The sequence below is a fragment of the Cicer arietinum genome, chromosome 2 (genome assembly GCF_000331145.2).
Source record: "Cicer arietinum cultivar CDC Frontier isolate Library 1 chromosome 2, Cicar.CDCFrontier_v2.0, whole genome shotgun sequence".
Taxonomy (NCBI): Eukaryota; Viridiplantae; Streptophyta; class Magnoliopsida; order Fabales; family Fabaceae; genus Cicer; species Cicer arietinum.
Window position 1 is genome coordinate 50904225 of NC_021161.2, and position 14115 is coordinate 50918339.

Sequence of the window (14115 nt, forward strand, 5' to 3'; positions counted from 1 at the left end):
ATACCTAAGAATATTAATATTTTGATTTAACCCCCGACTCTAGAAAGTTTCTCAAATATATCCTTTTAAGAATGTTTGTTAGTAAATGACGGAGATGCTAACGATGTATTCATTAAATGTATTATTGACAATTCTAAAAGAGACAAATAAATCAAGATTGATATGAGACAAATATATGTGATTAACAGATTAAAAAAATAAATGACAAATATTTATACTTGATAGTACTGATCCAAAATCACGTTTTACATTCTACTACATGCTGTTATGGACTACAATAGCCTCTAAAAAAATTAATATGGAATACTGTTATTTTTATTATTTATGCTCTAGTTCTATTTCCGGAAGGAATTAATGAAAGGGAAATTTTAGGTAAATAGTAAGCGCGTGTCTCTTTGTTAGGGGACAATAGTTGTACTAATAACAAAAATAACAGTGAAAGACTTAATAAAATAGATTTTTAAATACAAAATTGAAGGTTACAAAAATTATCAGAACGTGATCTCTTAAGTTAGTTTATAATAATAATTCAATTATTAATATTATTTTTTGATTTATTCATTTATTTAATTTTAAGTAAAAATTTGAAATTCGTAACTCAAATATTCAAATAAATTCATATTTCTATCTCCAACAACAACATAAAATTCATCAAATAAATAATTCATATTTTAAATTTTAGGATAAAGATTTGGTTTGGAGAAAGATAGAAAAAAGAAGAAAATATTGTCTTGGTGATTTGAGAATCAAATTTTAAAGTGTGAATTCTTTAATTGATTGATTTGATATTGTTGTTGTTGTTGTTGAAGATGAGTTATAAATTTGATAAATATATGAATTTTCTTGAAATTGATAATAAAATTTCTGGAGATTTGTTTGAAGATGATGATAAGTTTTTCGAGTTTCTATAAAAAAATGATTACATTGTTAACATTTTAAAACATAAAGAATCAATCATTACTTAAAATTAAATACATAATCAAATCAGGAGAGAAAAACACTGAATTGTTACTTAAAACTAAGTTAAAAGACCGCAAGATGCATTTTACTAAAATTATACTATTATATATCCAAAAATTTGAAAATATATACCTAAACATCAATGAATTATAATTTCTCAATGTGTCTTAATATTTTAAAATTATTTAACAAACCAAGTGATTAAATTTATGTCAATCGTTCGAGATAATTCAATTTTAAATTCTAAAAGAATTTACTTATATCTCCTAGTTGAACTCCAAAGGGTTATGACTAAAAAAAAATTGTTTAGCAATTTTCTTTTCATTTTGTAGTCAATTTTTTATTTTCAACATTATAAAAACATTTAGGATGTAAAAATAAACATGAAAAATAATTTATATATGTGTTAAATTAATCATTAAAAAAATCATCTTATATAATTGAATATTGTATTCTTCATAAATTTTATGGTAGAGAAACTAAAGAAAAATTACCGTTCTCACTTTAAAAATAAAATGTACGTTTTGTTTTGTATTAAAAAATATGATAAATTATATCATAATATCTTAAGAACAAGTCGTTCAATGCAACATTAAATTAGAATTTAAAATAAAATTTACGCTTTTTAGTGGGGACAATATATATTATTCGGTATGTATTAATAAAAATAATTAAGTTTGTGGGTTCAATATTTCCCCAATCTACATTAAATAGATATGTCCCTTTCTATGCTAGAAGGACCATTTCGAAAAAAGTTGTTATACAATAAAATAAAATAAAAACTACTAATTGTACCTATAAACCACTTTTAAGTAAGTTATTAATATTTTAAAATAGTTTTTGTTTGTATTAAACATTTCTCAATTAGATTAATTTATCGATTTTTGTGCTTACAACGTTAGTTGTCAGACATGACATATTAATTATCATTTCTAATTAAAATATTCTCTATTTTTATTCAAATTCTATCAAAATATCTATATCTTTACTCAAAATTTATCAAAATAGTCCTTACATTAATGAAAAACAATATTGTCTTACCATAATCACAACTTTCAACTTAAATACAAAATAAAAATAATTAGAATTCTAAGATAACAAATAACTTAGAATCTAAAAGAAACAAAGATTAAATTAACCAAATATATTAGAATACTATAGTGACATCTTAAACCATACTATATCTTAAGCCAAACTATAGTTACATCTTAAGCCATGTCAAATAACATGATCTCGTTGCATGTTAAACCCTTAAAATTTTCCTATTATGACATATATATTCAACTACATGAAAGGTGTTAACTGTTCTGATTCTTGAATATGATCATATTACAACAAAAAATTTAGAATTGAAAAACAAAAGAGTTGATTGTGATATTGTAAATTAGATTCCTGAAGAGAAACTATTATAGAGTCAACGATTCAAAAAATGTGTGTTTATAGAAGAAAAAAATGTCTCTTTTATAATATTTATCATTTATATATTTTATATTTTTAACTAAGAAAACACAAAAGTTTAAGTAATTAATATATTTTATTTTCAAGGTGTATAATCTATCCATATTTGTATTTTTACTTTTCTATATGATTCAATTGATACAAAATATTATAGAGTTTTGCTTAGCCGAGTTTTCAACTTGTCTTCATATTTTAAAATTGTTTGACAATTTCATTTGTTTATTCTTTCATTTTATATATTGTCAAAAATATTTGGTATGTTAAAAAACACCATAAAATATTTCCCTTTATATATATGTGGCCCTTCAATCATTCGACAAATTATCTATTATTTAATGGAACATTTGATTATTCATAAAATTTATTATAGAGAAACTATTTTCAATTGTTGTAATTGTCTTATTGAAGATAAAATACGTTATTCAAAATTTCATTAATATTTTTGAAAGATCATTAATTTTGTGGGGACAACATTTAATTTATTTTAATTTTTAGTGATGAACGTGATGTCAAAATATGAGAACACATGGAAGATTGCCAATATATCTTTGAAACCCAATTATCTATTCCTTTACCATTTTCGAATGATACCACCAAAATCAGCCAAGACAATGAGAGTTCCTAGCCCTCCACAACCACCATACTCCATTAAGAAATAAGGGACTTCTATCACCACTAGATTAATCCTTGAAAAATTGAACCATGTCATTTTGATGAAAGAAATTATAATTACCATAATCAAGTTTGAACCACATATGTTGTAAGAGAGGGGCAACCTCAGATGCAAATATCATTCATTTGATTGTAGACCAATAAAATAATTTACAAATAACTATTTTTTGTTATAACTTTTTTAGCGTCAAAGATTGAGTTTATTCATAATAGAAGACATCATGTCTCATTCCACGTATCATTCTTTTACACTGCCTTAAAACTATAATTCATAACTCAAACTCAAATCAAAGCTATAAGCTCATTTTACCACTATGGGACTATGTCCAGTGATTGTGTCTTTTAGTTCTATGTTTTATGTTTAGTGAGTTTTTTTGTTTTGTTTTTTATAATTCTATTTTCTCTATGTATGTTATTGATTTGAAAGTGGGTTGGGCTTAAAAAAATTAGTTCATTTTTGTACAATGAAAAGGCTAAGAAATTAGTTTTTTTTTTAAAAAAAAATTTATTGTTTTTCTTCTGAAAACAAATTGACTTCAAGTTCGATGAACTAATATGACTTGATTTATTTATAAATTTGAATGAATTGAAATGTTCTTTTAATTTTAGGCTAACTTTTTTATAATCTAGATCGAATTAAAATATAGACTAATGGATCGACTTATTAAGTCTAGTTCATTTTGAAAGCACGACGTTAATTATGTCATATATACTATATTCAGACACCTTCTTGCATTTTATGGTACTCTTTCGTATCCGTACATTTGAATTAATGGTGTTAAAAATTGATTTTAATTGAATTTGTTTTATAAATTTGATTTTAATTAAAAGGAAATTAAATATAAAAAATAATTTATATTTTAGTATATTCACATAAAAAATTAAACAAATTTAAATATAATGAAAGCATCCAAAGAAAAGAGTCGTAGGTATTGTCGGTTTGGTTTATTTGATAACATCAAAATTGGGGGGGCGAGGGAGATTAGATTATAACAATACTATTGTCTTTCTCGTTAGCGCATTTTCCTCTTTATATTGTGTTTTTCATTTTTGATGGATAAAGCTAACGGTGCCAAATCATTATCTACCTCTTTACAAAACCTCAATTTGAATTCTAACTCCTCCGTTACATTCATCACCCATCCTCAATTCAAAGGTTATTCTTTCTCTTTCTCTTATTATTCTTTTCTTTCGTTTTTTATTAATCTTTATACTTTCAAATTCCCTTTTTCAATTGCACTTGCTCCGATTTTTGGGCTCAATCGTGAAAGTTCAATTACCGTTGACATAATTGAAGCACTCATTTGGGGGTTTTTATTGTGGTTGATTTCATGTTTTTTATTTTTCTGCTTTCACCTTAGATTGTGTATTAGAATAACCAGCTTATGCTAAAATTTGGGGAATAATGAAGATTGATTTGAATTTGGAACCTGAATAGGATGGTTAAAGTTTTTTTTTTTTTTGAAGGAGCTACTAGGTGTGTGTTGGTTGTGAGGGTTTTTTGTGGTTTATCTGAGTTCATTGGTTATGGTTTGTGTGGATTGATTTAGTTGAGTTTATCTATTGGCATAAAACACTCGTGGAGAGTTTACGGAAACAACTTATGATATGTTCATAAGCTGTTTATGCCTTATTTTCATGATTTCTCTAGGATAGCTTATAAAAGGCTTATAGCTTATATGAAAATAAGTTGACTTTATTTTATTTTTTGTTATAGAAATAGACTATATATAAGCATTGATGCTGTGAGAAGTTAATTAAGCTATTTATATAAACAAGGCTGATGGACTAATACTTTTTTCCCTGAGCATGTGACTCAGAAGATGGCATTAACTAATTCTTTGAGGAATTTTTGTGCAGGATTACTATTTAAGAAGAAAAAACCTGCAAGTCTAGTCAACCTCTGCATTGGAGTTATCGGAAGACATTTGGAGGACATTATTGAAGATTTGGATGAGATTGCTATCTGTTTGCCGGGTGATATAAAGGTAGCTTGGTAGAGAATGAATTTATTTATTTTCAAATATTTTAATAGGTCATTTATCCTTAATGGTGTGCATGACGGTTGAAGAAGTAATCGTGCTTTAATGACAGATTACGGTGGCAGCTATTGCTAGACGAAGAAAGTTGCTGAATGATGATGTCTTGATCGCATTAGCTGATGCTTCATGGGAAATCCTTGATGTCTCTGGCTCAGATGTTTCGGATTTTGGCTTGATAAAAGCAGCTCAAGTATGTAGATTCATTAAAGCTCTGGACATAAGGTATAGAATCATAACTTTGTTTTTTGTTTTAAAATAACAAAGAAAGGACTATGCCATCATTTTAATATAAAAGAAGATTATGTTTGAGAATAATATATGTTAACATTTCCCCCCCTCATTATTTATAGTCTTTTGATGTATAGTCCAATTTTATAAACATTTCATACAATAAGCTCTAGTTTTAGTCTTAAGCTTATGTGATGCTACAAGAACATGATATTTCCCATGCAATGGACCAGCAGCAAATATTTTTCTGTTCGAATTATATCCTGAGTATATCCAAAGTAGGTGATCAATGATCAACATAGATTTAGGTTTCTGCTAAGGTCTTCCATTACATTTCATAGTTTTGCTTCTATAAGATGTGATGTTTATCAATGTTCTTCACTTTGATTCTGGCCGGTAAACAACTTTCCATGGAGTTAGCAATTGTGATTCGTGTATAGCATTCTAGCAAAACTATTTATAGTTTCTAGTGTGTTTTTTATATTATATTTCTTTCTTTCAGAATCACTTGATATATTGAGACTATTTGCAGCCGGTGCACCAAAATTACTGCCACTGGTATATCTGAACTTGTGAAGCACTGCCATTCATTGGAGACATTGAGATGCGGGTATGTATATGGCAATTATCCATTTTTTAGTTATAATTGTTTCTATGTTAATACATTTTATCCATTGTGTCTTTTTTGAAGTGTATTTCGTTTAATACTTAATTAGGAAAATGGTTTTGTTTCTTCAATGGACCATTTATATTTTTAGTACTATGTTCACATTAGAATTGCATCCGTCATTACAATAAGCTTTAACTATACACACATCATTCTTTGAAGTACACTTATAAATATGATCAAACTACATCTACTGCTAATTATTTATGATGGGAAAATCTGGCTTTGGCATTTGGTTTCTTCTCACAGTGGAAATGATATCTGAAACTTGGGAAGTCTTTCTATTTCTATATTTATCCTTTCTTTCTTTGTTTTTATATAAAAATCAATAAATAAGTTAACAAATGGAAAATTAATTGTTTTAACTTAGGATTACAAGCCTCATAACAGGTAATGAACCATAACTAATATTGCAGAGGGTGTCCAAGGAGTGACAACACTGCTCGGAGATGCTTGAGTATATTTAAACCAAGGCTAGAGTATGTGGAAGAGGATTCTTGGGAGGAGCTTGATACTAAAGAAATTGCTAGCGGTGCACAATCACTCAGGTGGTTAGTATGGGTATGAAGCTAAAATCTCTCTGTCTGGATTATGGTAGCTTGTAAATTTGTAATTGAATGCAAATCTTTGTCCTTTAGAAAGTGGTTGGTTACACTAAGTTTAGGTAGTGACTCATTAGAGTGAATCACAATTCTTCATAGTGAATATGGATTCATCATAATGAATCAGGATTCAAGATGTGATTCATGTCAAAATAGTTACACACTCGAGATTCGCATTGACCAAGTTCAGTTTAGTATCAAATTGAGATATAAAAACAATTGTTGTTTCGTAAGATTCTGTTAACCATGCTCTTGTGTCATACAAAGTAGGAGTTTCTAATATCTTTTCTCAAGTCACCTATATGTTGAAGAAATGATCTCTGTTAATTTGATCTTAAAGTATTTGTTTTTTTGCAGCCGAAAATTGATAATAATTCTCTAGAGGACTTTTCCGCCGAGTGCCCGCGTATCGTAGTAAATCCTAAACCATCTCCCTTTGGGTTTATGGGAACTCAGGTTCCTTTTGAAGCATTTCAAAATATCATATTAGATGATGTAGTTGTCAAAGATATTGATCCCAAGACATGGACAATGCATGGGATTGTTGCAAAGAAGCCCATTTCTCCACCTTCTTCAAGCTCCGCTGAATTATCAGTAGCTGAAAAATTCAGACTTGCCTTTGAGGAAAGGGACAATCGGTTAGCTCCAAAGCGAGCTAAAAACGCTCGGCAACATCAGCGTCGGGCAGCACGGGACTTCTTGTTGATGAGCACAAGAGCCAAGGCCATGGTCTTGGCATCGCAAGTAAGCAAGTCTCTTCATAGTTGAAACTCATAGTCTTCACAGAATTATGAAATGATGAGTTTTTTCAGTCACCATAAAATATTAAAATGTACTATAAACTTCTGTATATATGTAAGAAGTTGTTGGTTATTTATTTTCTATATCTTTGAAAAGATCTCGAGCTTAGAATTTTTGTATTGTTTGATGTTTTGACAAAATGAAAATTTATTGTCAATTGCAATGTTATGAAGAAACATAATGGCTAGTTGCAAAATTTATTTTTCAAGTGTCCAGTAATGATAATGCTGCTAAGAAGGACTGTGTAGTGGAATAGTTAGAAGAACCACGGCAATCCCTGTTAGAAGTGCTTATAATTGATTGATATACTATGATGTGAAGCACGAGCAGTGACACAAACACCGACACCGGATACGGCACTAAGTATTGTGTTGGTGTCTAGAATACGTCTTTGATCAGAAGTGTTGACGTTACAGTTTTAGTATATCAATGAGTAGCTTTTATGGTGGTCAAATTAATTAATTTGTGTATGGTGGATAAATGATGATCCAACCGTTAATATATTCATTCCACGACTTACATTTTTGTATTGTGCGCATCTATAAAGTATATTTCTTGTCTGAATTAGGTAAAAAAGTTCCAATTTAATTCTTATGTGGCTTTTTGTCCAAATTTTGTTTTTGTTTTTCTTTTATTAATGACCATAATCATTTAACATAGCAACGTGTTCTTGTGATTAAGCGCCGTTACCATAGTAATAATGTCCATCATAATATATGGAGTGACTCGCTATTTGGCAACTCCATATTATAGGAAACATACATCAAATTATCAGCAACTCGCTTCCCCATCATTGCTTCAAAAATTTGGCAGAGAAATATTGTACTTTAATGCACCTTAAACTAGGAGAGATTTCACATGTAATAGTTCACCTGAAATGGCCAAAGAGGTTATGAAAACACATGACTTCACCTTTTGTGATAGACCATCATTGCTTTTGCTTTCGATACTTACTTACAATGGTTCAGACATTGCCTTCTCTAAATATGGAGAAAAGTGGAGACAACTTCGAAAGATGATTGTTGTTGAGCTATTAAATGCAAAGCGTGTTCAATCATTTAGGTCCATAAGAGAAGAAGAGGTGTCAGATCTTGTTAAATCAATATATGAATCTGAAGGCTCAGTTGTTAATCTCACTAAAATGATTTACTCAATGACATATGGAATAACAGGGCGAGCAGCTTTTGGAAAAAAGAACCAACAACAACAAGTTTTCATATCAGCTTTTGAGAAAATATTGATCATATTGGGAGGATTTTGTATTGCTGATCTTTTTCCTTCTATAAAAATATTGCTTGAAAGGGTGAGTAGTACAAAGACTAAATTTGAAAAACTTTGTAGAGAGACTGATGGAATATTGCAAGACATCATCAATGATCACAAAAACAGTGACAAAGAAGCAAGGGATGAAGATCTAGTAGATGTTCTTCTCAAGCTTCAACAAGAAAATAAACACTCGAAAAATCCATTGACCGATGACAATATTAAATCAGTCATCCAGGTTAGTATACAACTAAACACGTTTATTTTCATAACTTAAAGATTAAAGACTTAATTGCAGTTTTAGTCCTCTTAGTTTTACTGATTCACAAAATTGGTCTTCTAATTTTAAAAGTCGACATTTTTGGTTGCTCACTCATATTTTTGAACTAAAAAATGACAAATTGACATATTTTTAGACGCGACATACAATTATATGATATAGAATCATCTATATGAATTAATTATTCGTTTGTTATTAATTAAGTTAAAAATATGAAGAAAAAAATTCAAAGTTAAAATCAAAGTTTTTACGACATTTTATTCTAATTTCATGGGTATTAATCATTATACATCGTCGTATCATATGTCATATTATTTAAACCATATCACGTTATTAATTTGTTCTCGTTTCTAACCTCGTTTTTATGTACTTTTATGTTAATTTGACATTTGACTAATTATTAACTTGTTTTTATTGATATGTGCTTAATTGTTTTTATCTATGTTTACTGTAAACAAAAGGCTGGTGACGCCTTAGACTGGTGGTGATGCCTTAGACTGGTGGTGACGCCTTGTGGTGGTAGAGGCCCGGCTGGTGGTGGAGGCCAGGGAGAGGCCCGTGGTGGAGACCATGGTGGAGGCCAGGGAGGGCCGGCTGGTGGTGGAGGTCAGGGAGAGGCCCGTGGTGGAGACCATGGTGGAGGCCAGGGAGGGCCGGCTGGTGGTGGAGGTCAGGGCCCGGCTGGTGGTGGAGGCCATGGAGGCCATGGAGGCCCGGCTGGGTGGTGGAGGCCAGGGAGACCCGAATGGTTAACAGGTTCACAGAATTTAACTATATTGTCTTAAATTTATCAAAACCAAATCTTATTTATAGGCAATTTCTTGTCTCATTTAACACTTATAATTAATAGAATATAATCTGATTTCTATTTTCAAATACTTGTTATTTTATAATTTAATCTTAATATTATTTTTTTTGATATAATTTTCTTTTAATATAAATTTTTCAATATATTTTTTTGTAATATTTATTTTTAAAATAGAAAGTTTATTTTATGAAAACTAGGAAGATAAATTTTAAAGTCAAAACTCAATTAAATACTTCGCCAGTTAATATGTTTGGATTAAATAAACTTACGTGGTTATTTTATAGAGATTGAAAAATTATTTAGTTAATTTTATTTTATAAATATAAAAAGAATAGAAAAAAATATAAAAAGAATAAAAAAAAATGAATGTCAATATTTTTCGTCTAAATGTAATTAATAAAATATATAATTTGTAAAAAATATAAAGGAAAGTTGCAAAATTATATACAACTATTTAAAAAAAATAAAATTATATAAAATATACTAAATAAATAAAACTCAAATGTTATAATACATAAAATTTACTATCACTCCATATTTTTAACATACATAAATATCTTTTTCTCACATGACATTCGTGAACTTTAAAAGTCACATTTAATATATGAAGAATAGATAGAAAATTCTCATGATACATATAAAATTAATGTAGTCTTACAAAAAGAAACTTTTTAATATATGTACAAAGAACTAGTCAAAAAATACTACATAGATTAAGAGTTGATAGAATTAAAAGTAATATAAAAAGATACACAATCGATTTATATAACATGTAAAATTGATTTTTTAATTTAAACATTGATAAATTAAATCATTTTTTGATCATTTATTTAATTAGAATTTGTAACTCCTAGATTTTAAAATTAAAATCAAAATTCTTAATTTTTTTTATTAAATTTAAAACTAAGAGTAAATTTATTCTAAATTAAAAGTAGAATTCTTGAATATTAGTGCTTAGTCATTCTAGCTCAGACTAAAAATAAGGTTTTAAATGTGACTATTGTTTTTACTTCATTTTCAAAGCTAGCAATAGCATATAAATTCATATTTTTCTAAGTACTTAATCAAATTCTGTACGACTACATATAAAATCAACTAAAATAATTATGATTACTAATATAAATTGAATGAGACAAAATTTTGTTATTACAACTTATATATAAGTTGTATGGGTATTTGATATGTTGAGATAGAGATTCGAATTCAATATATCTTTTTTTCTCCAAATTAGCGTATGTATGTTTCACTTTTAGGCTCTTTAAAACAAAACAAACCGAGATAAAGAATAATAAAAAAACAAAAAAAAATTGAATTTTTTTTGGTTTGATGGTCCAATAGAGTGAACACAAAAATGTTGTAGAGACATACATGGACAAAAGGTAGTCCAACTATATGGTAGATTTGGTTACCCTAGCTTTTAATCTAAGTTAGTATATTAGCAATAATAATTAGCAGAAAATTAAATATGAAATAAACACAATTTTTATAGAAAACTTCACTCAATTTGAGAATAAAAATTACGGGACTAGTCCAATAAAAAACTCACTATAATAATTAATGGGTACAACCTTATAACAACATTCTTCTCCTAGAGTGGGTTTGTATGCCAAAGTAACTCTTATGTAAAACTACTTTGTATATTAAAATAATAAACTCAATTGTAGAAATAACCTATCAAAATTGTAGATTTTACTATACACATGTTACCACAACCACCACCGGAACCAAATCATTTTCTCTTCTATGTTTTTCTTTCATTCTTCTTAGGGATTTCTAAATCCCTTTTATTTTTTTCACATAGGTCTAGCCTAATAATACAATATATTCTCCTTTTTTTTTCTTTCAATAATTATAATAATAATAATAATAATAATAATAATAATAATAATAAAATTGGTGGATTTCATTTTTGGGAGTAAACTCACCGAAAATAATTGTAGAAATCGGCATTTGAATGAGCATAAGAGTTTTTGGGATAACCGCCAAAACGAGGTTTTGTTGTTGAGTTAGGAGAATGAGAATTTAAATTAGTAAAAATGGGAAAATCGAATTTCTTGGCTTAAATCCCTGTTTACCCAATTATTTTTTGGAAGGTCAAAGGAAAAAAAATACAACATCAATTTAAAAAAGAATTTCTTGTCTCATTTAACACTTATAATTAATAGAATATAATCTGATTTCTATTTTCAAATACTTGTTATTTTATAATTTAATCTTAATATTATTTTTTTTGATATAATTTTCTTTTAATATAAATTTTTCAATATATTTTTTTGTAATATTTATTTTTAAAATAGAAAGTTTATTTTATGAAAACTAGGAAGATAAATTTTAAAGTCAAAACTCAATTAAATACTTCGCCAGTTAATATGTTTGGATTAAATAAACTTACGTGGTTATTTTATAGAGATTGAAAAATTATTTAGCTAATTTTATTTTATAAATATAAAAAGAATAGAAAAAAATAAAAAAAAATGAATGTCAATATTTTTCGACTAAATGTAATTAATAAAATATATAATTTGTAAAAAATACACTACTAGAAATTAGCGTTTTTCCTGCGGCTTTTCCTGCGGATTACTTTCCGCAGGTAATACCCAAGGATTTTCCTGCGGCTCATAATTATTTTAGGAATATCTCTGCGATCTCCGAATCCGTAGGTAAAACGGCAGGTAAGGTTTCCGTTTGCTGCGGATTTATATGTGACTGTACGTCCGCAGCAAGCTTCACAATTTTCCTAAAGATTTATCTGCGGAGTAGTCCGCATGAAATGTCCGCAGCAAATGCCGCAGGTAGTACCTGCGGATTGTCTTGCGAATACTTATTTTTATTTATTTTTTAGAAAAATAAAGTAGTTTTTTTTTTTCTTGAGACGCTTTTGCTTTTCGAAAAATAGTTGATGCAACATCATATTTTTTTTTGGAATAATAAGTTGTTTTTTAATTATTTTTTTTGAGTAAAAGTTATTTTAGGTGAGGTTATGTTATTGGAAAATTATGAATAAGTGAATAGACTAATTAAGAACACTCAAGTGATGTAAAATTTAAAATTCTAAATAAAAATGAATGAAATATACTTGTCTAATTCTATTATTTTTTTAATTAATTTGATTAATTAGAGCTGATTGTGAATAATCTATCACTATTGTTGTAAAACAACTTAGAATTTTTTCTTTTTAAAATTTAAACATATAATTTTAAGTTAGCATAAAGCCTAATACGACATACGTCTTAATACCAAATGTGTTTTTAAACGGAGTAGAATAAATGAAAGTGGTTGAATCGTCGGATTTGATTTAATCGTAAAATAAATGTATTTTTTGCTTAAATCCGCAAGTAAAAAGCAAATTTCTAATAGTATAATACAATAATATGCATATTTGGACAGTGTTTTATGGAAATTCCCTATCCACAAATAGCAAAACAAACTATATAAATTGGACAAATTTTGAAGATATTTCCACATTTAATGGCATACTTTGTAATGTAAATAATTTTTTAATATACTTCAAAATATCTTAATTTTAAAATTATGATTGGACGGATGCATAAAATCAAATTTCTGTTTAATATATAAACTAAATTCTTATAAATAAAAAAAGGATTAATTTAACAATTTAAGAATTATGAACTGACAGTTCAAAAATTAAATAATTGGACGCAAAAACTTTAGTATTTCTCTTCAAAAAATTCTAAAATCTTTCATCACTGCGCCCTTCCAATTGTCCACCAAAATCCATTTTCAATCTAAATCCTCCTTGCACAAGCTCTCAACAAACTCTACTCACACAACAATCTTCGTGTAACGCTCCTTGCGCAAACTCTTTCATTCTCACGCAAAACAATCTTCACTGTCTTCTCTCTCAAGAACCCACTTGACATCGCTCGACCTGAATGAAAAAGGGGAAAAACATGATTAGGGTTTCTGTGTCGAGTACAGTTTTCTCGTGATTTTCCCCCTTTTCTCGCAACTCTACATCGATTAGGGTTTTGGCATCTTGCGAGACTTGCAAAAGTTTTACCTCTTCGTGACTTGGTGAGCTTGGTATGTATTTTCATCGTTGCTCTATTATCGCTCAACCTTTGCATCGATTACGTTTGCATTACTCTAAAAATAACTCTATAATCATCTTCAAATGATTGATTTTGGTATCGCTCTTTATTCTATTTCCTATTTGCTGTTTCTTAATCTATGACATCTTGTGGATTCTAAAATATGAGAAATTCATCTCTCTAATCTTAGAAACACTTTGAAAACTTGAAGAATTAAGGATGGATATATGGTTATTTATGTTGATTGTTCATATAACTTGAGATATTGGTTGTTTATTTTAA

General features: G+C 28.2%; 2 protein-coding genes and 1 long non-coding RNA gene across 6 annotated transcripts in view; all 3 read left to right on the forward strand.

The window, feature by feature from the left end:
* Nucleotides 1-4022: 4022 nt before the first annotated feature.
* On the forward strand, nucleotides 4023-7611 carry LOC101506587 (uncharacterized). Its single transcript, XM_004491347.4, has 6 exons — nucleotides 4023-4246; nucleotides 4951-5078; nucleotides 5185-5354; nucleotides 5893-5970; nucleotides 6444-6588; nucleotides 6987-7611. Exons 1-6 carry the CDS (start codon nucleotides 4144-4146, stop codon nucleotides 7395-7397), a joined length of 1035 nt encoding a protein of 344 aa, XP_004491404.1. The 5' UTR covers nucleotides 4023-4143; the 3' UTR covers nucleotides 7398-7611.
* Nucleotides 7612-7751: 140 nt separating this feature from the next.
* Nucleotides 7752-9915, forward strand: LOC101495731 (cytochrome P450 71D10-like). Its single transcript, XM_027332196.2, has 2 exons — nucleotides 7752-8931; nucleotides 9435-9915. Exons 1-2 carry the CDS (start codon nucleotides 8308-8310, stop codon nucleotides 9459-9461), a joined length of 651 nt encoding a protein of 216 aa, XP_027187997.1. The 5' UTR covers nucleotides 7752-8307; the 3' UTR covers nucleotides 9462-9915.
* A 3524-nt stretch (nucleotides 9916-13439) lies between these two features.
* Nucleotides 13440-14115, forward strand: part of LOC101506921 (uncharacterized) — a 3790-nt gene continuing 3114 nt past the window's right edge. For 2 of the 4 annotated variants that reach the window (XR_012162109.1, XR_012162110.1), the window contains exon 1: nucleotides 13440-13816. This is a non-coding gene — a long non-coding RNA (uncharacterized lncRNA). Of the gene's footprint in view, nucleotides 13826-14115 lie in introns of all 4 variants that reach the window. The other 2 variants (XR_001143423.3, XR_001143422.3) reach the window with 2 other exon arrangements.